Source organism: Neoarius graeffei, chromosome 17, assembly GCF_027579695.1.
Source record: "Neoarius graeffei isolate fNeoGra1 chromosome 17, fNeoGra1.pri, whole genome shotgun sequence".
In the NCBI taxonomy this organism is placed as follows: Eukaryota; Metazoa; Chordata; class Actinopteri; order Siluriformes; family Ariidae; genus Neoarius; species Neoarius graeffei.
In genome coordinates, this window is record NC_083585.1 from 67558151 (window position 1) to 67586149 (window position 27999).

At 43.4% G+C, this 27999-nt stretch overlaps 1 protein-coding gene across 1 annotated transcript in view; it reads right to left on the reverse strand.

Annotated features, from left to right (window-relative positions):
• The window catches only part of LOC132864471 (tripartite motif-containing protein 16-like), a 33722-nt gene extending 7044 nt beyond the window's left edge, over window positions 1-26678 (reverse strand). Inside the window, exons 1-5 of the mRNA XM_060897889.1 lie at window positions 26037-26678; window positions 24285-24380; window positions 23931-24164; window positions 23583-23742; window positions 23033-23092 (exon numbers count right to left, since the gene is read on the reverse strand). Of these exons, the coding sequence (XP_060753872.1) occupies window positions 23033-23092; window positions 23583-23742; window positions 23931-24164; window positions 24285-24380; window positions 26037-26621 (1135 nt within the window). The 5' untranslated portion in view covers window positions 26622-26678. The remainder of the gene's footprint in view (window positions 1-23032; window positions 23093-23582; window positions 23743-23930; window positions 24165-24284; window positions 24381-26036) is intronic.
• Between the last annotated feature and the right edge of the window lie 1321 nt (window positions 26679-27999).

Genomic DNA, 27999 nt, shown 5'->3' on the forward strand with positions numbered 1-27999 from the left:
TAGTCTAAGGGGTAGGTTTGGTTTTCAGAGCAGAACTTGAAAACTACGAGTGGTATGGTCTTGAAAGTTGGTAGATGTGTTGATTAAGTAATGGATATGTGCCTTTTGATACTAAGAAATGTGTGAAAATTTAATTTTTAGCTCACCTGGACCAAAGGTCCGGTGGATTTATGTCATGGGCTGCTGAGTAGAGCCCTGCACTCCCGCGGGACCCGCCGTAAAGCAGGGCGGCGCGAGACAAATTTTGAAAGCTCATTGCGGGTGCGCGCGGGCAGGAGAGGTGATAGGCTACAGTCCCGCTAACTAAAAAGGCGTTTGAAATAAAATGTATAAATTATTAATTTATGTCTATCATATATAATTTGTACTGAATATTTTATTTGGCATTAATAAAAACATTTTAAAATACCTAAATTCGCCGAGAGAGTTACATTAGGAAACTCTTTGATCACTCTAATAACTTGCAGCTCATACCCAGCTAACAAGAAAACCATGAATGAAGTGATTTATTGCTTGCGTTAGTCTACAACTTTAGTCAGAGACACATGTTATACAGTGACGGTAGGCTTGACTCAATGCTATCCCAGAAATCCTTCCTGTAATATGCAAATTTGGCTGTCCAATCAGAGGCGGCTAAATTTGCATATTACAGGAAGGATTTCTGGGATAGCATTGAGTCAAGCCTACCGTCACTGTATAACATGTCTCTCTGACTAAAGTTGTAGACTAACTCAAACAGTAAATCAATTCACTTCTTTTACTAGCTATGATTTGCAATAATCCCCCCTCCCTACAAAACAAGCCCAATCACTTTTTTTTATGTTGGTCAGTTAATTACAATGCTTTCTTGTATGATAAAAATGTGTGATTCTCAATTAAATTTTTTAATCGTTTGACAGCATTAATTGTTATTATTAAAGATAATATATGCTGAACTTAGGAACAAGGTAAATAATAACGTCATCTATAGATATTTATGCTGAAATCCAGTCAAAGTAGGGGGCGGGGCACCATCACGCTGTGTCAAGACAAGAACTTTCCTGAGAAATAATGCGAACGTCTGCATCATGCGGGATTTGCGAGAAGGAGCGGGACTGAAAATCATGATTTTTTTGTGGGTGCGGGCAGGACTGAAAATCACAATTATTTGCGGGCGGGAGTGGGACTGCACAATGCGGGTGCGGGCGGGAGCGGGACTGAAAAATCAGACCCGCGCAGACCTCTACTGCTGAGGTCAGTGTAAAGAGGCCGGGTTGGTTTCCTGCAGCAGAACTTGAAAAACATGACAAATAATATCTTGAAACTTGGGATATAGTTGGTATATAGGGCGGGGGATATAGATGACTCTGTCTTCTTGTTTATCTGACAAGTTGCTCTCTTTCCTTCACTATGGAGCGTCTCAGCTAAATTTGATGAATTTCAAGACATACTCAGTATTTTAGATCATCTACTGAAGATTCATTGCCTTTCAGAAACCTGGCATTCAACTCATATAGTTTTGTCAACTTTTACTTACCTGGCTTTAATTACATCTCCCAACACTCTAAATATCCGCAGTTGGGGTCAACAGCTCCCCACCCACACTGTAAACAGTGTTGGCAGAGTACTGCTTCCCCTTCCTGAGGCGCCGGACGGTTTGCCAGAATTTCCTCGATGCCGACCGATAGTCCTCCTCTATGGCCTCACCAAACTCCTTCCAGTTCCGAGTTTTTGCCTCCGCAACTGCCCAAGCTGCGGCACGCCTGGCCTGCCGATACCTGTCAGCTGCCTCAGGAGTCCCAGAGGCCAACATTGTCGGGCGGTGGAAGGAATACTTCGAGGATCTCCTCAATCCAACCATCACGTCTTCCATTGAGGAAGCGGAGGCTGATGACTCAGAGGTGGACTTGTCCATTACACAAGCTGAAGTCACTGAGGTGGTTTGCAATTCCTTGGTGGCAAGGCACCGGGGGTGGATGAGATCCGCCCGGAGTATCTCAAGCCTCTGGATGTTGTGGGGCTGTCTTGGCTGACACACATCTGCAACATCACGTGGTGGTTGGGGACAGTGCCTCTGGAGTGGCAGACCAGGGTGGTGGTCCCTCTTTTTAAGAAAGGGGACTGGAGATTGTGCTCCAATTATAGGGGAACCACACTTCTCAGCCTCCCCGGAAAGGTTTACTCCAGGGTACTGGAGAGGAGAATTCAGCCAATTGTCGAGCCTCGGATCCAGGAGGAACAATGCGGTTTTCGTCCTGGTCATGGAACACTGGACCAGCTCTATACCCTTCATAGGGTGCTCGAGGGTTCATGGGAGTTTGCCCAACCAGTCCACAAGTGCTTTGTGGATCTGGAGAAGGCATTCGACTGTGTCCCTTGTGGTATCCTGTGGGGGGTGCTTCGGGAGTATGGGGTTCAGGGCTCTTTGCTAAGGGCTGTCCGGTCCCTGTACGAATGGAGCAGGAGTCTGGTTCACATTGCCGGCAGTAAGTCAGACCTGTTCCCAGTGTATGTTGGGCTCTGGCAGGGCTGCCCTTTGTCACCGGTTCTGTTCATAATTCTGTTTGGGAACCACAGGATTTCATCTCTGCTTTTTGCGGATGATGTTGTCCTGTTGGCTTCTTCAAACCAGGACCTTCAGCATGCACTGAGGTGGTTTGCAGTCGAGTGTGAAGTGGCTGGGATGAGAATCAGCAGCTCCAAGCCCGAGGCCATGGTTCTCGACCGGAAAAGGGTTGCTTGCCCTCTTCAGGTTGGTGGAGAAGTCCTGCCTCAAGTGGAGGAGTTTAAGTATCTCGGGATCTTGTTCACGAGTGAGGGAAGGATGGAGCGTGAGATCGACAGGCGGATCAGTGCAGCCTCTGCAGTGATGCGGTCGCTTTACCGGTCTGTCGTGGTGAAGAAGGAGCTGAGCCAAAAGGCGAAGCTCTCGATTTACCGGTCAATCTACGTTCCAACTCTCACCTATGGTCATGAGCTTTGGGTAACGACCGAAAGAACAAGATCACGGATACAAGCAGCTGAAATGACTTTCCTTCGCAGGGTGGCTGGGCGCTCCCTTAGAGATAGGGTGAGAAGCACAGTCTATGTCTCTCGGCTGGCCTGGGAAGGCCTCGGTGTTCTTCCCGAGGAGCTGGCTGAGGTGTCTGGGGAGTGGGAAGTTTGGGCTTCCATGCTCAGACTGCTGCCTCAGCAACCCGGCCGCGGATAAGTGGAAGAAAATGAGATGAGATTAGATCAGATGGGAACGCTCTAAATTGGACTCTTCATAACAAATTCCTGAAGTTATAATCTAAGAGATGGCCTTAATACTTCTTCTGATCAAGATGAATCAGTCTGTGTTGAGCTCCATAATGAAGGCAGTAAGAACATAGTTTGTGGTGTGAGATACAGACACCGAAACAGTTCTTTTCAGCCATTTCTGGATAAGCTTTCAATAATAATTGATAAAATCCATGAGGAGTCAAAGCTTTGTATTTTTGTGGGCAACCTAAACTTAAATCTGATGAATTCAGACACCCGGATACCTACAGGTGAATTTATCAATACTTTATCTTCCTATTCTTTTTCAACCATGTTTATTGACAATATATATTTTAATTCACTTAAATATTCTGTGCAGGGTCGCAGGCAAGCTGGAGCCTATCCCAGCTGACCCTGCACAGGATAAGCGGTTAAGGATAATGGATGGTTGGATGACTTAAATATGCTACATATAGTGGGAATATTTTATAATGACCTAAGTAACCGTGTCATGGCCATTTCTGTTTTTTGTTAAGTTCACTATGACCTGTGATTTGGAAACGCAGGTGTAAGTATTTAGGTCACGCCCGCCTCTTTAATTTAGTTTGGAAGCAATGTCGGGCCGCATGACATGGTTTTGGGTAGATAAGAGATTTTTAACACACACACACACACACACACACACACACACACTAAATGAACTAAAGTATTGGATGAAGAATATGGAAAATTTTTGTTGGAATTATTAGTTAAAGAAAACCTGGACTATTTTGCGTTGGAATAAACTTGGAACCTCTTTTTTGGAAAACTTCTGTTGTGCGTAAACTTGAACCGAAACCACGCCACCCACGGCCTTTAGTTTGGATTTTGGAAATTAAGAAAGGCCGATACATTAAGTAAAAATCTTTTTTCGTTTTGGACTTTTGAACTTGGAAGATTGGACACCGAATTGAAGTGGATTATTTGTTGGGCTACTTTTCTGTTGGATTATTGGACTTTGGAAGCCGAATTGAGAAGACGAGCCGAGTTGTGAGTAACAGGTGCTTTTTTTGATGACCCGCAATGTCGGGGTGGACTCATTTGAACTGCATTTTTTAAGACGTTAAAAGAAGACAATGCAAAGACTTTTGAGTTTGAAAACATTCTTTGGATTTTGTCAAATCGAATTTTGAATTTAATCATTATGTCAGACGCAGAGGAGGAGGAAGATTTGGAAATGGAAAGAAAACTTTTAAGTTTGATTAAGACGCGAAGAAGAAAACTAGGCGCTCTCAAGAAAGCAGAATGAAATTCATGCTTTAATTGATACCGGAGAAACCACCACTGTTGTTGAAGAGCACATGAAAGTTTATACTCGTTTTCTGGAGGAGTTTATGGAGCTACAAGTGTCCGTGCAAAGTTTATTGAATGAAGATGAAAGAGAATCTTACCATAGTGACTGGTATGAACCCAAACTGATAAGCTGCAGAGAGTTTATTGATGACATCGAAGCATGGCTAAGAGGAGGTGACTCGCAAGGCGCCGCTAATAATTTAGACCAGGTGGAAAATGTCTCGCATGCTGCACATCCCCAAAGTGATGACGTAGAGCCCAACGATAGTGTCTCACAGGCTGCGCAAAAGGTTCGCCCCAGCAGCAAAGCAGCAGGCAGCGAGTCCTCTAGTCCATCCTCTGCCAGTAAAAAAAGCAAAGTCTGTTCCGACATGGAAACCAAGGTCAAGCTGGAACGCGCAACTCTGCAAGCGCAGGCTGACGCGTTGCAAGAAAAGCACGCGCTTGAACTAGAAGAGGCTAAATTAAAAGCAAAAAGGGAAGAGCTGTCTGTTAAAACAAGTTTGGCCATCGCAAATGCAAAAGCGCAGGTGTTTAAAGAACAAAGTGTAGTGTGCTCTAAATCCTCATCATCTACACAATTCATACTGGCTGGCCCATCTACAAAACCGACAAAAGTTTCACCCGCTCCTGTTCCGCTGTCAACTATTGGACCAATTACGGCAGCTGCTCAACCCACACATGCAAAAAGCAAAGCAAAAACACGTCATCTCCAGCAAAGTGCAGGTAGTGATAATGACCAACATGATTTGGCTGAAGCAATGCGCAGGCAAAATGAGATCACTGCAATGTCGATTAAGCAGCAGAGACAGTCTCTTTTACCACCCATACAAATTCCAGTTTTTGATGGCGACCCCCTGCAATTCAGATCCTTTATCAAAGCATTCGAGCAAGGCATTGAGAGCAAGACAGATGACATGCAGGATAAGCTTTATTATTTAGAGCAATTTACTTCTGGGCAGCCCAGAAAACTGGTGCAGAGCTGCATGCACATGAGCCCACAAACAGCTTTTGGAGAGGCTAAAAGACAATTATGGCCCTTTTCCACTACCCTTTTTCAGCTCACTTCAGCTCGCTTCAGCTCACTTCAGCCCGACACGGCTCGCGTTTCGACTACCAAAAACCAGCACGACTCAGCTCGTTTCAGCCCTGCTTAGCCCCTAAAACTCGCACCGTTTTGGAGTGGGGCTGAAGCGAGCCAAACCGTGCCGACTGAGGTTGGGGGCGTGAGCAGACACTCCCCTGTGCACTGATTGGTGAGGAGGCGTGTCCTCACATGCCCACACACGCCCCGCGAGCACGCTGGGATCTGTAAACACCGCAAACCCGGAAGGAGAATAATTATGAATTACGAGAATTTCTGAAGCCTTATGCGCCTCGCCTCATCTATACGCTCTTGCCAGTATCTGTTGGCGTTGTCGGTGACAACAAGCCACAGCACCAAGACCAGCAACACTAACGACTCCATGTCCTCCATGTTTATTGTTTACTATTCGGGTCGTGAGACTACCGCTTAAAAGGTCACTGAATCAGTGACATACAGAGCATCGTGGACGAGTTCGCGGAGCGCAAGGCTCGTCGTATGCCCTTCAAATAATGCGCGCAGTAGGCTATTGATGTTTTATTATGAGCCATGTACAGTATGTCGCCTAATGTTTTTTTGTTTGAGTTACATGTTCGTTTGAAGGACTTAATGTACAAAATAACATAGTTGCACCCCGTAGTGTTGAAATTGGTAAACACAGTGCATTCAGTGAGGTTTGCACCGCCCTCCTTTTATTTCTGACTCTTCCTGTCACCGTTGCAACCTCTGAGCGCTCATTCGTATGCCCTTCAAATAATGTGCGCAGTATAGGCTATTGCTGTTTTATTATGAGCCATGTACAGTATCCTAATGTTTTTAGTTTCTGAGTTACATGTTCGTTTGAAGGACTTGATGTACTAAATAACATAGTTGCACCCGGTAGTGTTGAAATTGGTAAACACCGCAGTTGCGGACATTTTGTAGCCTAAAATGATGTTATGATAAGCTTTAATAAAGGGCCCGGTCATTTGCCCCGCCCCCGGCCCGGCTCTGACTTGTTCCGCCACTGTCACTGATGTCACTGTTTGCGCTGCTTAACGACATCACGTGACGTCCACCCACTTTCGCTAACTCCACCCAATGTGTCCACCCACTTCCAGCCAGCACGGTTCAGCGCGGTTGTAGTCGAAATGCAACTCCAACAGCCCCGCTCAGCTCGACTCAGCTCGACTCGGCACAGCACGGCTCAGCCGCGTTTGTAGTGGAAAAGCGGCATTAGAGTGGAACTTTGGAAGCAGAGTAAAAATTACAGCTGCATTTTTGAATAAGGCATTGGATTGGCCAGTCCTGAAAGCAGATGACACTGTGGCATTAAGATCATACACATTCTTCTTAAGAACCAGCTATAACACAATGGAGGAAGCAGGATTTCTTGACGAATTGGAAAACTCCTCTCACATGAAGGTGTTCGTCTCCAAGCTGCCATTCAGACTGCGTGAGGCCTGGAGGATGAAAGTGTGGAGCATCAGAGAGGAAAAAAAAACGCAGCGTCAAATTTAAAGACCTACTTGACTTCCTGGAAAAACATGTGAGAGCTGCAATGGATCCTGTCTTCTGTGAAAATCAAAACTCAAAAGTAAAAGTCACAACACCACCACCCCCCAAATCAACTGGAAAAGCCAAAGGCAGCAGTTTCGCCACCTCTGTTGCTCAGGTGTCACACCAGAGTGACATGCCCAACCAATCCAGTCAGGATGCAGGAAATGCAGGTGGAAATCAGTGCTTGTTTTGCAGCAAAAGCCACATACTTGACAAGTGCACTGCATTCAGAAAGAAACCAAACAAAGAAAAAATTGAATTTTTAAAGAACAAAGGCATGTGCTTTGGATGCTTGACAAAAGGGCACATGAGCAAGAACTGTCAGGAATGCCTAACCTGCCTCATCTGTAGTAAAAACCACCCAACAGTACTGCACATAGAATCAAAACCTCAGACCACCCCAGCTGACCATGAAACACAAACAGTCACAAACACACTTGTGTCCTTGGACTCTGAAAGCTATGGGCCGGTTCTAAAGAATGCTCACTGTCTGTTCTGCCAGTCAAAGTAAAAGTAAACAAAAGAACAAAAGTAATTGAGCCATACGCTTTTTTGGACCCAGGCAGCTCAGCAACATTTTGTACCGAGTCTCTAATGGCCCAGCTGAACGCACCGGGACAAAGAATGGACATACTGCTGAAGACGATGGGGCAAGAGAAGTCTGTGAGTAGCTATAAGATCTCTGGCTTGGAAGTAGCTGCTTTAAAAGACAACAACTTTTTGAGACTACCAGATGTGTACACTCAAAAGTCAATCCCTGTCACCAGAGACAACATACCCAAGACAGAGGACCTCAGAAAATGGCCTTACTTGCAAGAAGTGGAACTCACACCAATTGATGCAAGTATTGGGCTGTTGATTGGTGCAAATGTGCCTAAAGCGCTGGAACCTTGGAAAATCATCAACAGTGAGGGTAATGGGCCCTATGCTGTCCAGACGTGCCTTGGATGGGTCATCAATGGCCCACTTGGACATGAAGAAGATGGTGATGTTCATGACACAACTTCTGTGCAGGTGAATCGCATCTCTTTAGGAAAGCTGGAAGAAATGTTAATTAGGCAGTATAATCAAGATTTTGTGGAACAGCAATGTGATGAACATGCTGAAATGTCTGTGGAGGACAAACAGTTTATGGAAATAATGTCAAGCTCAGCAACACTTACCAGTGGTCATTACTACCTGAAGCTGCCATTCCGTGACTCCAATGTAGTGATGCCCAACAACAAACAAGTTGCCCAGCAGAGGGCGCAACACCTGCTGAAAAAGTTCAAGAGGGACCATTCATTTTTTGAGGAGTACAAAAGCTTCATGAATGATGTGAATTTGGAAGGATACTCAGAGATCATACCACAAGATCAGCTGAGCCATGAAGAAGGGGGGCGTGGTTTTTGCCACATCATGGTGTCTACCACCCCCACAAGAAGACATTACGCGTAGTGTTTGATTGTGCCTCAACTTTTGCTGGAACCTCATTGAACAAACAGCCGCTCCAAGGGCCCGACTTAACAAACACCCTGTTAGGTGTGCTCATACGCTTTCGTCAGGGTCCAATAGCCCTAATGACTGACATTAAAGGGATGTTTCATCAAGTCAGAGTAGCTAAAGAGCATGTGAATTACTTGCGCTTTCTATGGTGGCCTGATGGTGACCTTACCAAAGACCTTGCTGAGCACAGGATGTTGGTCCACATCTTCGGAGCGGTGTCCTCCCCCAGCTGTGCTACATATGCCCTGCTAAAAACTGCTGAGGATAATGAACATCTATATCCAGAGGAGGTCATTAACACCATCAGAAAGGATTTTTATGTCGATGATGCCCTCAAGTCAGTTCATTCAGTTGGACAAGCCACCTCTCTCTATCAGCAACTTACTGAGGTATGTGCAAAAAGGAGGGTTCAAATTCAATAAGTGGATATGCAACGACCGCTCTGTTCTCTCTCAGATCCCTGAAGCAGATCGAGCCAGTGGAGTGAAGACACTTGACCTAAGCCGAGACCAGCTGCCTATGGAAAGGCCCCTTGGGGTCCAGTGGGATGTTGAACAAGACGCCTTCACCTTCAGCATTCTAAACAAGCACAAGCCACTGACAAGGCGTGGAATTCTGTCAAGTGTGAGCTCCATTTATGATCCGCTGGGGTTCTTAAGCCCAGTGATCCTCCCTGCAAAGCAGATTCTGCAGCATCTGTGCAAGATGAAGTTGGAGTGGGATGAGGTAATACCACCAGAGATGGCACAAGCATGGCAAAGGTGGGTGGATGATTTAGTTCTGTTACACTCATTCAGTGTCAGAAGATGTTTCACACCTAGTGGTTTCGGAATGATAAAAATGGCACAGCTGCATCACTTTTGTGATGCCAGCGAAGTTGGATTTGGTGCTGTATCATACTTACGGCTAACTAACAGCGAAGAGGAAGTGTGTGTTGCTTTTGTTATAGGCAAAGCAAGGGTGGCGCCACTCAAACAAGTCACCATACCTCGCTTGGAACTGGCTGCAGCCGTCCTTGCTGTGCACCTGGACAAGATGCTGTCAAAACAGCTAGAGCTCAACCTCAATGAGTCAGTCTTTTGGTCCGACAGCATAACTGTCCTAAAATACATTGCCAATACCACCACTCGCTTTAAAACATATGTGGCCAATAGAGTTTCCATCATAAGCTCACTGTCTAATGTCCGTCAGTGGAGACATGTTGGCTCTAAGTTGAATCCTGCAGATGCAGCGTCGCGAGGCATTAAAGTTGATGCTTTCCTGAAGTCCTCAACCTGGATCACTGGTCCTGACTTTCTCAGAAAAGCTGAGTGTGAGTGGCCTGCAAGCGTGGACGAAGCATCGCTGCATCTGGATGCTGACACAGAGGTGAGAGAGGAGGTCCTTTCCTTTGCAGCACAAGCTGAAGAGGTATGTCCCACCACTAAGCTGCTGATGTATTTCTCTAGCTGGACAAGGCTCAAGAGAGCCGTGGCATGGATTATGAAACTGAAAGAAAAGCTAAGACTAAAGATAAAACAGAATACACAATTTGGAGATCAAACTTGTGCTAAACAGGAAAAGAAAACAAACTACTCACCACTCACAGCTGATGATCTGCTCTTAGCAGAGAAGGCGATAGTGAGCTTTGTGCAAAAGCAACATTACTCCAGTGAATTGGCTGCACTGAGATCTGGTGGTGTAAAGAAGTCCAGTCACCTATACAAACTTGACCCCATTGTCACTGATGATGTGCTGAGAGTGGGTGGTAGGCTGAGCAGGTCCGCTTTACCTGAGGAAACAAAACACCCTGCAATACTGCCAAAAGAAAGCCATGTCTCAAAGCTCATTCTTCAACATGTGCACAATAAAGTTGGTCACAGGGGAAGAAATCATATGCTCTCCACCCTAGGACGTCAATACTGGATTCCCCATGCAAATGCAGCAGCCAGAAAGATCATCAGTGATTGTGTGGTGTGCAAAAAACAGCGCCAAAGACTAGGTGAGCAGAAAATGTCTGATCTTCCTGCTGACAGAGTGTCTGCTGATTCCCCACCATTCACATATGTTGGCCTAGACTATTTTGGGCCAATAGAAGTAAAGAAAGGCAGAAGCCTAGTTAAAAGATATGGAGCCCTTTTTACTTGCCTAACCTGCCAAACAGTACACCTGGAGGTGGCGCATTCTCTCAATACAGATTCCTGTATAAACGCCATCAGGAGGTTCATCTGCCGCAGAGGCCAAGTCAAAGAAATCCGGTCGGATAATAGAACCAACTTTGTCAGCACAAACCGTGAGTTGAAACAAGCCATTGCAGAATTGAATCAAAGTAAAATTCAGAACAGTTTGATGCAGGATGGAATTAAATGGACATTTAACCCCCCATACGGGGCCCACCATGGTGGCGTATGGGAACGCTTGGTGCAGGATGTGAAAAGATTGTTGTGCTCTGTAACTAACCAACTAGTCCTAGATGATGAAGCCTTGCAGACAGTCTTCTGTGAAGTGGAGTCCATACTGAATGACCGTCCAATCACCACCTCCTCTGACAATCCCAATGACCTCGAGGTCTTGACTCCTAACCACCTGCTCCAGCTGAAAGGTAAACCCATCTTGCCACTAGGTTTATTCAAGAAGGAAGACCTGTATGCTCGGAGACACTGGAGACAAGTGCAATACATTGCTGACCTCTTTTGGAAGAGGTGGATGAACGAGTACCTACCTCAACTGCAAGAGAGACAGAAGTGGAACAAGGCTCACAGAAACTTCACAGTTGGCGATGTCGTGTTCGTGGTGGAAGAGTCTGCACCTAGAAGTTCGTGGCCCATTGGACGCATCACTGACACCATGGCAGACTCCAAAGGGTGCATTCGACGTGTCCGTGTCAAGACACAGGCCAATGAGTTGGAAAAACCCATCAACAAGATCTGCCTCCTGGTGGGGGTAGTTTAAGGGGCAACAGTGAATGTTTGCCTCCAACTGAGTCATGTTCTGGAACCTCTGACTCTACATATTACAGATGCTCACTCACTGATCTATGTGATGCTGCATTAGGCATCATAACCTTTTTTCTGAACACATGCATACAGTCCATTGCACATTAACACAAGCGCACAGACCATTGCATACACTTGGAGCCTTTTTCCATTCAAGAAGATAATTTTTTGGATTGAAAACCTTTTTTTTTTTTTTTTTGATGCACTTGACTATGAACTTAAATACCACTTGGAAAAAAATGCACAAAATTTTTAAATTATGATACCTGAATTGTAAATATGTAAATAGTATTGTTGTATTGTATGTAAGCTTACATTATTATTGTAGTTGTAATGGCCATTCTCTTGTAAATGTTGTATATAGATTTGTAATTACTTGTTGTACAAGAATTAGGGGCCGGAATGTCATGGCCATTTCTGTTTTTTGTTAAGTTCACTATGACCTGTGATTTGGAAACGCCTACCTAGGCGCAGGTGTAAGTATTTAGGTCACGCCCACCTCTTTAATTTAGTTTGGAAGCAATGTCAGGCGGCGTGACATGGTTTTGGGGAGATAAAAGATTTTTACCACACATACACACACACACACACACACACACACACACACTAAATGAACTAAAGTATTGGATGAAGAATATGGAAAATTTTTGTTGGAATTATTAGTTAAAGAAAACCTGGACTATTTTGCGTTGGAATAAACTTGGAACCTCTTTTTTGGAAAACTTGTGTTGTGCGTAAACTTGAACCAAAACCATGCCACCCACGGCCTTTAGTTTGGATTTTGGAAGTTAAGAAAGGCCGATACAAACCATTTTCCCAACTTTTTGTCCATTGACTCAATTCACCCTCCCCATTGAATAAGCAAGTTTAGAGAAGAGAGTTCCTATTGTTGCACCCATGAAATGGACAGGAATCCATCTTCAATTTGGCAACTTTATTCGTCCCCGGTGCTGCATTATTATTTTTTTTTTAAAGAGTTTTTCTTTTTCTTGGAGCAGCACGGACTCGCACAGTATCGTGTACACGCACATGTCAATAACAACAACAAAAAAACCCTCACTGGTTGAACCTTGACCTGCAACACGGCTGTGCGCAGAGTGATGCCGTAAGCAAACCATAAATCAAAGTGAAATTATAAAGTGTGTGAATAAATTAAAATGAATAATGAAATTAAAATATACTATTGTACATACTTCAAAAAAATAAATCTATACACTTAAAGGTATGAAATATTTCCTGGTTACAACACCCTCCCCCACTAAAAAAAATGTTGCCTAACATTTTCCTATTCTCTTCTATCCAACTATAACTAACAACATGCATCAACAACAGAACACGTGGTGAAATGTCAGTAAACAGGTCAGCATTCAACAAACTACACATCACAGGATTAGGGTCTGCCTTCACTATTCAGAGTCTCTGTTTCTCCATCTTTTCATCAATGTCCATGGCAATAATACAAGACTGTGTTCATAGCCCTTTAGTATTGAAGGGTTAGTAGTCCATAAAACTATTGGTGGGCCCCTCAATCTTCACAAAGGGACAAGGAAATTACCACATATACCCAACATTATGCTTCTACACATTTCAATGCCATACACTCAGCTAATTTACCCGAATACATGCACAATAACATTTATTGCTACAATGTATGCCACACTATTCTCTTCTGTTATCTGGTCAGACAGTAACCCAGCTCTGTTTATTATTGCTCAAATAAATGTTCAGATTTCCTGTTTCTATCTTAACAGTAGTGTGTGTATTTTAATACTGATATGAATACATCACTATGACCTTAAGCTAACTTATTTTTCTGTAACTTTAACCACTCCAATGAAAAAGATACATGAATGATGATCTGGTTTAGGGATCTCGGCTGACTTCTGGGACCCCCTTCACACTGACAGGGCAGGACTTCAGCAGCTCAAGGGTGGGCTGCCCTAGCTGGGCTGTCTGGCTCTCACTGGTCTCTCTCTTTCTCTGTGTCAGCTTCCCTCTGCTCCTCCTCAGACTCAGCAGCAGATGAACCAGTCTCTCTCTCCACACAGCATCCCTCCTCCAGTTGCTCCTCTTCAGGATTCTCCTTCGGTATGATTACCTCCTCAGGTCTTTCTCCCAATCTTTCCACCCCCGGGCAGAACTCCTCTGCTTCTGGATTGAGATTAGGGTTGGCTTGTCTTTCTGCTGTCCAAACATAATACTCCTCATCACTGGAATTGTCTGTGGCTGTCAGGTGAGCATCACTTTCAGCTTTCTTCTTTCTTCTTGCTGTAAACTTAGCTTTTTTTCCATTTTCTCTCTCTCTCAGATTGGGACCACTGACGTCTGGCTTTTCAACCAGGTAAGGACATGGAAAAAGTAGGTTACGATGTAACACTCATTTCTTTCCTGTAACTTGCGATGGTTCAACCATATAAACTGGGCTGTCAGGGCCTTTCCTTTCTCTGACGACATAAATCATGTCCTCCCAGTAACTATGCCACTTCCCTGGATCCCCCCGGGTGTTAGATTTCTTAGCAGGACATGATCACCTGGCTCAAGGGTGGAGCTCCATGCTCGCCAATTGTAGTTTCTCTGTCCTCTTCTTCTACACTTCCTCATATTTTCCATCGCAATCATGTAGGCTTCTCGCATAGCTTCTCTCCACATCTATGCATAGCCTGTGTGTGATTGGCTTTTCTTTTCTCTCCTTTTTGGGAACATTAAATCAACTGGCAGAGTAGACTCACAGCCAAAGAGAAGGAAAAATGGGGAGAAACCTGTCGATTCCTGTACCGTGGAATTATAGGCATGGACCACCTTATTTAAGTGCTCTTTCCACCTTGACTTCTGAGTCTCTTCCAGTGTGCGCAACATACCCAGTAGCGTCCTGTTGAAGCATTCGGCTGGATTGGCTTGGGGATGGTACAGGGAGGTGCGGGAATGGCGAATAGCACAGTAACTTTGGAGCTTGTGAAAGAGATTGTTTTCAAACTCTTTTCCTTGGTCATGGTGTATCTTAGAGGGGAAACCGAAGCACATGATGAAGTCATAAAACAGTTTTTTGGCTGCAGTCTTCCCAGACTTATCCTTGGTTGCATAAGCCTGTGCATACTTAGTGAAATGATCCACCACCATGAGGATGTATTCCTCACCTCCCTTACATTTCTCTAAGTGTACATAGTCTATGGATATCATCTCGAATGGTGCATTAGTCTCAATGGTCTGTATTGGTGTCCTAGTTACTCTGTTTGGTTTCTTTCTTTTTAAGCAGCAACACACCTGAGTAACATAGTGCTCCATTTCCTCTCATCTTGGGCCAGAAAAAGTGTTCCCTGGCAAGAGAAACCAGATGATCTGCACCTAAGTGTCCCATCTCCTCATGGAGGTGCTTGTAAATAACAGGCTTCAGGGAATCAGGAATGACTAGCCACATCCTCTTTACTGTCTCTCTCCTGAGGATCCTATCTCCATCAACCTGTAGAAGGGGCCACTCTCTGAGGAACCCTCTGACAGCTTCACTCTCTGCCAGCTTGTGTTTGTTTCAGGTAGGTGTGTCTTTTTCAGGACCAAGACTCTGTTTATGACTGGGTCTGCATTTTGGGCCACCCTGATGTCTTCCACTGCAAGAGGCTGAATTGGCTCAGAGACACCGGTCCCTTCTGGTAGCGCATCTGCATTACAGGTAACATCAGAGATCCAGTTAACTTCCCCAGTCTTTTCTCTCTCCAGGGCTTCTCCAATTAAGTCAGTTACTTCTTGTGTGCACTCCTGTGTGCATTCTTGCCTGATTTCTTCTATCTGCTTTGGTCTTCGTGATAAGAAATCTGCATCACTATTTACTGATCCAGGCCTGTATTTAAGAGTAAACCTGTAATCGGACAGTTCTGCCACCCAGCGATGTCCCATTGCATTAAGTTTTGCTGACTTGGTGACATATGTCAGGTGGTTGTTGTCACTATAGACAGTGAAATGAGGTGCATGAAACAGATAATCACGAAAGTGTTCTGTTACTGCCCATTTTAGTGCCATGAACTCCAATTTACCTGAGTGTAACTTGTAGTTTCTCTCTGCCACTGATAGTGTTCTGGATCCATATGCTATTACTCTGAGTGCTCCCTCTTGTCGCTGATATAAGACTGCACCCAAGCCCTCTTCTGAGGCATCGACATGCAAGATGAATGGTTTCTCCATGTTTGGATACGCCATCACAGGTGGGTTTGTCAGTTGATCCACTATCTTTTCAAGAACTTCCCTGTGGATTTCTGTCCACTGGACTGGGTGAGATGGTGGAAGTTGAGTAGATCGGCAGCCAGTTCTTTGTTTCTTTTGACGTTTTTCTTTTGCTCAGATTTGGGCTTTGCTAAAAGCTCGTACAAAGGTTTTGCTGTCCTGGAGAAGTCTGGTATATAGGAACTGTAATAGCTGAGGAAACCCATCAGTTTTCTCACCTCACGGACTGTGGCTGGTGTCTCATGTCTGAGGGCCTACACAGCTTCCACCTCCTTAGGATTCATTTTATACCCCTCTGCGGAGATGACTCGACCCACATAACAGACTTCACATTTGAAAAAGTCACATTTTTATGGTCTTAACTTGATTCCACACTGTTGCTGCAGTACCCGCCTCACATTTTGGATGTGTTGGTCAAAGCTGTGGCTGAACACCAGTACATCATCTAGATATGGGACACAAACCTCATCCCTAAGGTCTCCCAAGCATCCTTCCATGTAGCGCTGAAAAGCTGCTGGCATGTTCATGAGCCCAAATGGGATTCTGAGCCATTCATAAAGTCCCCACAGTGTTATAAACGTGGTACAGGGTCTGCATTTCTCACTCATGAAGCCCTGGTGATAGGCCTTTCCCAGGTCTAGGACTGCAAACCAGGAGTTGCCCCCCCCCCAGGATTTCCAGGATCTCCTATATTCTGGGAATAAGATAATGGTCAGACTGTGTTTTTCCATTCAGCAGTCTGTAGTCTATGTACAAGCGAAGACTCCCATCTCTCTTTCGGACACACACTACAGGCGAAGTGTATGAAGAGCAAGATTTCTGTATCCAGCCACGATTAAGTCCTGTATGTGTGTTTTCACTTCTTGGTAGAGATGTCAAGGAATTGCATTGTATGTTTTCAGGACAGGGATGTTGTCTTGTAGCTGTATGTCCATCTCTAAATCTTTGATGCACCCTGTGTCCCAATAATCTTTTGCAAAAACATCACACTCCTCTCTGAGCATCTGCTGTACCTGTTGCTGTTGGTCCTCTGACAGATGACTCAGGTCCACAGGTGGATCCCAAGACTCACTTTGTGCGGGTTCACCGAATTGCTTCACTGGAGGTGCAGTGCTGCTGCTTGATGAGTGAGGTCCCTGTCCCTCCAAAGGCTTTGTTTCCAGGGGGTAGATTGCTTCAACAACATGCAACCAGCCTAGCGTAGTGCAGCCACAGAGTGTGATATCCTTGTCAGTTAGGTTTTCAACAGTCACTGTAATTTTTCTGTCATTTCCTTGCAGAAGGTGAATTAACTGCTCTCTAATAGTTAGTCCTGTGGGCCATGGCGCCTCCTGATTTGGCTCCAACATAGCATGTGAGCCACTTGTCACCATCTTACTCAGCTGGCTACATTCCACTTCTATGACTTTGTGTTTTGGTATGGTAATGGACTGTGTGCCCAGTCTGGCTATATCGGGACTGCTTTCAGACTTTTGTTCCTTTAAAACAGATAAGACAGCTCTTGCAGTTTTGCACCCTACCCCTAGTGCCAAACAGAGTCTTTGTACCATGTGACCAGGAGGGGTGCAGTCTCTTGATTCACTGTTTACCAGTGTCAGCTCTTGGATCACATTAAATCTGATGATGGGGCATTCAAGGTCATCACGGGCAACCAGAATTGGGACCAGCACTGGTTTGTCACTCATCCCAGACACTGCATTTTTGGACAGGGTAACTTAAATTCCCATCCATTCTTCATAAGGAATATCTGTTCCCTTGGCTGCTGAAAGGTCCAGCTCTCCCTCCTCAAGCAGCTCCTTCACTGGTCTCACCTCAACATCTGGCAGACATTTTCTTTTCCACTTGATCCCACAATTGACATTTGTGAACTGGTGTCCCACAGCACTGCAGTCTCAACATCACCAAGGGAGGCTCGAACCAGACATCTCTTCTCTACCAGCTTAGCAGTTTGTTGTTGCTTACCAGTGAGAGGTGCTTTCAGGTTGAATTGGTCCACTTTGTTTGTCATTTCTATAGGATGTACCCGGATTTCAATCCTACTCGAAGCGGCTGAGATCTTTTTAGCCTGACAGCCTGCCACCCAATGTTCAGTGCTGCCACATTTATAACAGTGACTACATCTTCCCTCAGGATTGGACACCTGACACTGCTGACATCATTTGGTATCCGCTGCCCCTGACTGGGGACAACGGTTCTGACTTGGTTGCTCACCAACTGTCATTGTCTTAGGTCTTGTAGTCTGACTGAGGCTTCCAATCTGAGCAGTGAGGTTCTGGATAGCTTCGTATATTGTTAGCCTAATAGCATAATTGCCCAAGTCATTTTTTTTGGTCAAATTGCGATATCTGCCTAACTTTACTCTCGTACCACTGCTGCATCACCCTGCCTTATTGCCTATGTCCTCAGCCTATCAGAACACATTTTAGAGTCCAAAATCACTATCTGCCTTAGTCATCTCTTTGACTTAGGCATTTTTGACGCTTGTTTTCCGAAAACATTCAAATATGACTTAGGCAATTATGCTATTAGTCTAATGATATGGCTTTGTTACCTTGGTCCACTTTTTCCATCAGCATGTCATGGTTGCATGTTTTGTTCTCTTTATTCTTGTTTTTTGGGTTGTGTGTATAACATTCCTTTTCAGTGTCCTCATGCTCCAGTTTTCCTCACATTCCAAAGACATGTGGTTAGGTTAATATGGGATGGCCTTGGGCTGAGGTGCCCTTGAGCGAGGCACCTAACTCCCAACTGCTCCCCGGGCACTGTTAGCATGGCTGCCCACTGCTCTGGGTATGTGTATGTGTTTATTGCTTCAGATGGGTTAACTGCAGAGAGGAAATTTCACATATGTGTGATGAATAAAGCTGTGCTTTCATTCTTTTATATTGTTGGGCCCTGTAAGTATGGCTTTAAGTCTATTCAAATGGGGTCATCATGGAGACCACTGATTACTGTTTGGAGGAACTGATTTTGGATCAGCTCTGAGCTGTACTTTAATCCAAACTCAACTCTTTCTGAAGCAAAGATGATTTGCTGTCTCAGGTCCATGGCTCGCATCAGAAACTGGATTGGCATTTCCCTAGATTCCTGAACTGTGCGAGTGAGGGAGTGATGCAGCTCTGTAGCATCGTTCTCAATATAATGAGTCCTTAAAATCTGTCTCAGAGCTTGTAGTGTCAAATCAGCCCTACTCTCAAGGTAACTTTTCAGCTTTGTTCCTGGGACTATGGCTTGGATGACCGCTTCCACAACTTCCCTCTCATCATATGCTTTCCTCAGCGCCCTTTGGATGTGTCTTTCCAAGCTGGCATATCCCAATTTGCCCTTCTGATTAGGTTCTCCTATTTGTCCCACTATCTTAAACTCTCTTCGGTAGAGTGGGTAGACAAATGTGGGGTTTATTACAGGGACAGTGACTGATTCTGTGCACTTTGGGGCAGAAATGTGCTCAATTACTTCATCAGGGTTACTGGGTGCAGTATCGCCTTCCCCCAGCAGGTGGTCCTGGTGCCCTGTTTGTTCATCTTCTGATCCGTCATTACTGTCATTCCTCGCTTTTAAATCATCAATTTTGTCCATGATCTTCAATAATAAGGACATCCCTTCATCCTCTAGGGAAGTAACCTCCTCACTCTCTAACCACTGAAGGATAATCCTCCTCAGCTTGCGGGGTAAGTCTCTGTCACTCCCTGTCACAGTCACACTGAATGCTGCACAAACATCATTTAACTCCCATGCTGACAGCATTAGTAGCTTTTCTTCTATCTCCTCCAGTACACTCTCCCAAGTAGGTGACATTTGTCTTGTACTGGCCATGACAGAAACCCCCCCCCTTTTTTTCTTTTTACCTTCACTGTCACTTCTGTGTGGCGCACCGCACTGTGGTCTTACAGCGTTAGCATACTAGCATTAGAGTCCTTGCTCCATGATAAAAAGGGGCTCTTAAACCAGGTGGGAACACCACATTTATGTTGCACCCATGAAATGGACAGGAATCCGTCTTCGATTTGGCAAATTCCGCATCCCCGGTGCTGTGTTTTTATTTATTTTTTATTTATTAAAAATTTTTTTTCAGAGTTTTTCTTTTTCTTGGAGCAGCATGGACTCGCACAGTATCGTGTACATGCCCATGTCAATAAGAACAAACAAACAAACCTCACAGGTTCAACCTTGACCTGCAACATGGCTGTGCACAGGGTGATCACGTAAGTGAACTATAAATCAAAGCGAAATTATAAAGTGTGTGAATAAATTAAAATGAATAATGAAGTTAAAATATACTATTGTACATACTTAAAAAAATCTAGACACTTAAAGGTATGAAATATTTCCTGGTCGCAACACTATGGCAGGCGGCACAGTGGTGTAGTGGTTAGCACTGTCACCTCACAGCAAGAAGGTTCTGGGTTCAAGCCCAGTGGCTAATGGGGGCCTTTCTGTGTGGAGTTTGCATGTTCTCCCTGTGTCTGTGTGGGTTTCCTTCACAGTCCAAAGACATGCAGGTTAGGCTAATTGGTGGCTCTAAATTGACCATAGGTGTGAGTGTGAATGGTTGTTTGTCTCTGTCAGCCCTGCGATGACCTGGTGACTTGTCCAGGGTGTACCCCACCACTCACCCATAGTCAGCTGGGATAGGCTCCAGCTTGCCTGCGACCCTGCACAGGATAAGCATTTATGGATAATGGATGGATTTCATATGGTTCAATGAAGATGCATTCATTTATGATTTTCAACAAATTGACTGCTCTAGCCAGTCCGATGGTGAGCCTGATATTTATGACATTCTCCAGCTTTCTTGAAAACTCTAATGAAATTATTAACGCTCATGTTCCTCTGAAAAACCATGTCAAGGAAGGAAATCAAACTCAAATCTGAACCTTGGATTTCCCTTCAGTCTTAGAACATCAATCAATTACAAAATCAAATTATATAGAAAATCTATCAAGATGAGAAATCAGTGCCTGTATGCTAAGTACAAAGTGTAGAGAAATAAGCTAAACCATTTGCCTAGCATAAGTAAAAAAGAAATATTATGAAAATTATTTTATAATCAACAAGTCTAATATAAAAATGCTTGGAATGGCTTCAAGCAAATTGTAACTATGAAACCTCAGGCCCACTCAACCATATCCAAAACTGTTACTTCATCCAACAAGGTTCCATCAGATACAAAGGATCTAGCAAATGAGTTCAATGTTTATTTTGCAAACAGTGGTAAAAGTATCAGCTAAGCAATACCAAAGGTCAACAAAGCATTTTCAGATTTTCTTGCTTCTCTGACAAGCAACAACTTTCTTCTTAGTCCTAGATGGACACAAGAAATTCAAGACATTTTTCTCAGGCTCAAGTCTGGAAAGTCTTGTGGCCCCTTTAGTATTTCTGTAACACTGTTCAAGATATTAAACTCAATAATCTCAAAGCCTGTGGAGATCCAATATCACTTCTCCTTTACTTCTGGTACTGTTCCTGATTCTTTTAAACTTGCTCGTGTTAGACCTGTGTGTCAGTTTTTATCAAATATTAGAAAAACTCATGTAAAATAGACTGAATACATATCTAGAGAAGTTTGATTTAATATATTCTGGTCAGTTTGGTTTCCGTGCCAACCATTCTGTAGAACATGCACTTTTACTAATCACTGATAAAATCCAAAGAGCAATTGAAGATGGCAAATTTTCTTGTGGTATCGTTCTTTGTCTGAGTAAAGCCTTTGATGATCATGATATTTTGTAAGCAAAGTTATATTCTTAAGGCATCCGTGGGATTTTCCATGATTGGTTTGCCTCATATCTATCAAATACACATCAGTTTGTTTCAATAGGTAATATTTCATCCAGCTCTTTACCAATTTCATATGGAGTACCACAGGGTTTTCTTCATGGCCCCCTTCTATTTCTCTTATACATAAATGATTCCATGAACTGCTCCAATATATTTGATTTTCATCTTTTTGCAGGTGACTCAAATTTATTCGTGGCAGATTCATCTTTAGATTCTCTGGAAGCCAGGGTAAATTCTGAATTAGTTAGTATCATTGCATGGCTTTAGGCAAATAAACTCTCTCTGAATGTCGACAAAACAAATTTTGTTCTTTTTTAATCCACCCCAAAAGAAATTGAGCAGAACCATTTCCTGAAAATTAATTCTAAGCCGATTAAACAGAAGAACCACATCAGGTATCTTGGAGTAGTTTTTGACTCTCACCTCATCAGGAGGAAACACATCCACCAGTAGAGCAAGAAAATCTCCAGAGGCTTTGGAATTATTGCTGAGCTTCATCACTATGTTTCTCAAAGTATTCTATCTCAGCTGTACTACTCTCTTATTTATTCTTTTTTAATATATGGTGTTACAGTTTGGGGTAATACTTATGAGACTACCCTTTGACCAATAACTGGACTCCAGAAGAAAGCTGTCAGAATTATTAATTTAGCTTCTTTTAATGAACACACCTCCTATTTTTAAAAAGCTGGAGATGATGAAATTCTCTCATTTTATAGATTACTCAAACAGTATTTTTACGTTTAAATTTCATTCTAGTTTATTTGCTGCCTGCCTTTGATAACTTTTTGACACTTTTAGCATCAAGGCACAAGTATAAAACTTGACTGGCTTCAAGATCTTCATTTTGTGTTCCTTCAGCCAGAACTAACGATGGCAAGTTTAATATTCGCTTCAAAGCTGCTGCTCTCTGGAACAGTATTGATGAATCTTTCAAGAGTCTTAGCTTCAGCAATTTCAAGCATTCTATTAAAATTACTATTATCACTTCAGATTAGCATTCCTTTCTCTTTTCCTCACACTGTCATTTCATTTTCCCCTCTTTTTTATTGTTTTTTGTTTTTATTGAAATATTGTATTTTATCATTGTGCTTCTGTGCGACTAGCTTTCTTCTTTATAACAATAATCCATTATTTTTTCTGCCTCGTGAGATTCGATTACTAGTTATTTCTAGGCAGCATTTTGTCCTTCGTATGGATTAGATTTCTATGTGTGTAACTCAATTTCTGTGTGTGATATAAATAAACTATTATTGATACAACACAGAGAATGTGTAGGTCGAAAGAAAGAAAGGCCATCATGCGGGCGGTCCTCCTCGGAGTTGAAGAGTGTGTGTGTGTGTGTGTGTGTGTGTGTGTGTGTGTGTGTGTGTGTGTGTGTGTGTGTGTGTTTTACACCTACACTGCAGGAAATCTTCTCTGCTCTTTGGTTCTGAGGGTAAAATCATGTGAACTGCTGCAGCTGTAGAGACACAGAGGCAAAATGGAGACTGAAAAATGACACGAAAACAGTTTAAAGCATGAAAATGAAAAATTAGATTCCTCACTGCCCTCAGTCAGACACGGTTTAGAGATCGGCCAAAATGTCATCACGCTGTGCAGCATTTGAATGTAAGAATCATGAGAAGAAGCAAAAAACTTTTCCCAGCTGAAGCTCTGACAATGTGTGTGTTTTTACTTTCTGATGGATTTTATGGAGGAATTAAGGCCTCGGTTCTGATCTAATGTTCATCATATTTGTTATGTGTAAAGTTCAATAAGATTAGTTTGTGGATTTGTGATTAAGGTCCTGTTTATCTGGGAAATGTATTTGTAATTTGCACGTCATTTCTGAGGCTAATACTAATGCTTTGTGATTTGATGCAGTTTTGTTCCTGCTTCCTTCTTATTTCTGTGATATGAATTTTATGACACTCTTTACTGTGATGCAGAACAAATGTTTGTTTGTTTACCTTGTGGACGGATTACATTGAATTCCTCCTCACAGATTTCCTCGACTCGTTTTTTCAGATCTGAGAGAGATTTCCTCATTCCATCAAATGAGAGATGTTGATTGACAGTGAAGCTGGGTGAGTCGTCACATCCAGGAGAAACACAGAGAGACGGGAAACTCTACAGAGAGGAAACACAGAATAGAGAAGGAGAAAAGTGTAGGAGAGGAACGAATGAATCTCAGACTGAATCAGACCAAAGACACACTTGGGTTCTCAGACAGGAACATTTATTGTTGCTGTAATGAGCTTTTAGGAGGAAACTTTGTGAGGAACAGCGCCCTCTGTAGATCAGACAGTGAGTGTTACCTGGAGGAAGTGGATGTGATCGTGTGTGTGTGAAAGCTGCTCCAGCTCAGTGACTCTCCTCTGAAGATCAGCAATCTCCTGCTCCAGTTGCTTCAGGAGTCGTTCAGCTCGACTCAGTTCAGCTTTCTCCTGAGCTCTGATCAGCTCCGTCATCTCCGAGCGCTTTTTCACCATGGAGCTGATCATCTCAGTAAAGATCCTCTCACTATCATCTACTGCTGCCTGATAATGCATCTGTTAGAATTCACACACACACACACACACACACACACACACACACACACACACACACACGTTGGATGTCTAGAGGGAGACGCTTTCAAGATAAACCCTTTGTGTGTTTTCACTCCTCACCTTAATAGTGTCCACAGTCTGTTTCAGCTCCTGCACCTCCTTCTGCTTCTCCTGGATCCTCTGCTGGGATTTCATCTGCTCCTCCTTTAGCTCATTCTGAGAACAAATAAAAATATATTTAAATACATTTAATCATCTTCTACAGAATTATAGTAATAAAACTAAAAATAATAAAAGTATAAATGTAATTCACTGAAAACTAGAAACATTGTCTCTAGAACTAACTAAAATAAAAAACAGACCCAAAATAAAGTTACTTCTATGTTCGTATTGATTCGGCACTTATTAAATGATGAGTTCTGTTTTTGTGTGAAAATGGCAGCAATAACAATGTTATTTGTGTTACACAAACATTCACATCATTCAGCAATATTCTCTGTCCTGAAATACACCATGAATCCACCGACATTCAGAAAGATCAAGTTCTTACTTTATTACCTCTCCACCATTAAATGGGTTCTGAAATAACTAAAGGTTGTGATAAAGACCAGGCCTGAACACTAGCTGTTGTCAGTAAACACAGTGCCACACGACACAGACACACAGCTCAAGGCTCAGTCCTGAACTCGGGTTCGTGTCTGTGGGGAGATTAAGGCCCAATCCCAATTCTAATTTCTACCCCTCCCCCTCCCCCTTTCCCTCCGCCTTCCCCTTGGCCCTTCCCCTTGAAACTGAGCTACAAGGGATAGGGCTTGAAATTCAACCCTTACGTATTGGGATAGCCCTTCAACGATCGCATACGTCATCGCGTACCTCCGTCAGCGTTTACATTAGCAAAACGCAACCGAATGCGTCATTGGCTGCGACCAGCCGCTACAGTCAGAGCCAGAAATCTCTCCTGGCAGGGTGTGATTTGTTAACTAACACCACTGAATGGGATATCTTTGGCGCTTCGTGCACCACATCCGACAGAATGAGGTGTCAGAACACTCATGTAAACAATAAAAGCGAGAATAACAGAACAAAATGTACGCAGTAAAGCAACCGAAAACAATACTCACTCCCAAAGCTTTTTAGCAGCAGCTTGGATTTCAGAAATCGCTGCTCATTCTCAGCTCGAAAGCGAATCAAGCGGCGTGTTTCCTCTGGATAACAACTTAAAACACGTAAATAATGGAGAAAATACATTTATGACAATCTTTCGCCGCGGGAGCCGCCATCTTTATGAAATCCGCATGAAATCTCGCTGAAATCCGCATGGCATTGTGGGAAATCACTCAAACCCCTTCGTTCGGAGTCTGCTCCAGGAAAATCTCCGTTTGGAGGGGTACAGAAGCCCTCCCCCTTCCCCTACCCCTCCGCGTTAACTGGGATTGGGATACCCCTACCCCTTCACGTGAACGTGCAAAATGGAGGGGAAGGGCCAAGGGGTTGGTCCAAGGGGTGAAATGGGATTCGGCCTTACATGCTACATGGCTGGGTGGGTTTTCTTCAGGTTCTCTGGTTTCCTTTCAAATAGAAAAAAACCCAAATAATTTAAATGCCAACACTAATCACAACAATGAAGAGCTTGAACACAGTCCTGTGAGCTCTTTAGCTGGAAAATGCTGTAAGAAGGTTGTTGGGTGTTTAAAGTAATCGGACTGCTCGAACCTGTTTAACACTTCTTTAGAAAAAGACACTTTGGCTGGGGGAAAAAAATTCACTTCACTTCGAGCGACAGTAAAACAACCAATCAAATCAACTGAACAGAAATTAGATCAGAAATATTATTTGTATAAACAGAAATTGAAAATAATGTCCAGTTTTCACCTGTTTTTCATTTCTTTCTTTTTCAGCTCCAACAGTATCATGGCCTCTGTGCTGCTCAATTGCACACAAGTAACAGATGAAGTTTTGGTCAGTACGACAGAAGATCTCGATCAGTTTATTGTGCTGAGAGCAGATCTTCTCTTGGAGCTCTGCACAGGCTTCAACTAACTCGTGCTTCTTAAAGGCAGGAGACAGATAGTGAGGTTTAAGATGTTCTTCACAAAAGGAGGCCTGACACACCAGACAGGACTTGACGGCTTTGTATTTTCTCCCAGTGCAGTAATCACACTCCACATCTCCAGGTCCAGTGTAACAGTGAGCAGAAGAAGCAGCTTGGAGTTCAATCTTCTTCAGTTTCTCCACTGCGTTAGCCAAATGCTCGTCCATGCGTAGAACAGGCCTTGAGGAGAAAATCTCTTTACACTGGGGGCAGCTGTAGACGCCGTTCGCATCCTCCTGATCCCAGCAGTCATTAATACACACCTTACAGAAACTGCAACCACAGGGAATCGTTACAGGATCCTTCATGAGATCCAGACACACTGGACAGCTGAAGCGATTTACAGAAATTTTGGCTTTTTCCATTTTCCTGCACTCACACTCTGTGTGTGTGTGTGTGAGAGAGAGAGAGACAGACTGGGTTTTGTTCTCTCTGGAATGAACTTCCTGGTTCTGTGCTCATTTAATATGACAGAAAGAGAGGGTGTGGCTTTAAAGAGTGGGTGTGGCTTTTCATACAAATTAAATACTGTTTTTCTTCAAACCAAGAACATATCTACAAAAAAGTCAGATATAACAACTCAATAAATAATATCTCAGTAAGCACTTAATTAATTTAAAGGTTAATAAATGGGTAAAAAAATGGATCAGACTGATAAAATGGAAACATCACATATTTTAAAAATCTATAGTGCATTAATGGTAAGAGTTCAATATTACGACTACTACGCCTTATGGCCCGACATGGGCAAAAGTACAAAATTATGAAATTAGTTTCTGGTGATGCTTGGCTCTCTTCTCCTGTTATCTCTCCTCCTGTCACTATCAATCTCACCATGTCAGTCTTTCCATTCTTGCATCTTGCCATGAGTAAAGAACACGTCCATGCTGTAGGATATCTTTCAATGTGTCCTTGAATCGAAGAAAAGGATGGCCAGCTTTCCTGGAGCCTTCTGCCAGCTCACCGTATAGAAGTGCTTTAACTGGACGTTCATCTGGCATGCAAGTAACATCACCCATCCAGCGCAATCTGTTTCTGATAAGGATGATCTGGATGTCTGTGGCTTTAGCATGATCCAACACTTCATTTGTGACATAGTGATCCCATTTGATCTTAAGAATGGATCTAAGGTGTCGTTACTGGATGATTCTCAGAAGCTTGATGTGATGGTGATTTTGGGTCCAAGTCTTGCTCTCATACATCATTAGAGGAATGACACACTGATTGTACACTTTAAGCTTGGTTTCTGTTGTCAATTCTCAACAATCAAAGTCTCTGTCTCTAAGCCTTCCCAGAGCACACAAACCAGCTTGAATTCATGCTGTTATCTCTTCATCTAATTTACAGATGGGGCAGTGGTTAACACTGTCACCTCCCAGCAAGAAGGTCCTGGGTTCGAATCTCACAGCTGATGGGGACCTTTCTGTGTGGAGTTTGCATGTTCTATCTGTGTATGTTTCCTCCCACAGTTCAAAGACATGCAGATTAGGTAAAAGCCAGAGCATACTTAGTGCTGGTTCTGATCCTGGATAGACTGAGGAGGGTTGCATCAAGAAGTGCTTCTGGTGTGTTTAAGCAATGAAACAAACAAACAAAAAATATGCTAAATCAAATATCCTAATGGGAGCAGCTGAAAGAACAAGATCTCGTAATCTAATTTGCAGCCTTTGGTGATATAACTGCCAAGATATTTGAAGCGATCTACTCTAACTTATTCCCATCTCTGTAGAAATAAGCTTGTTC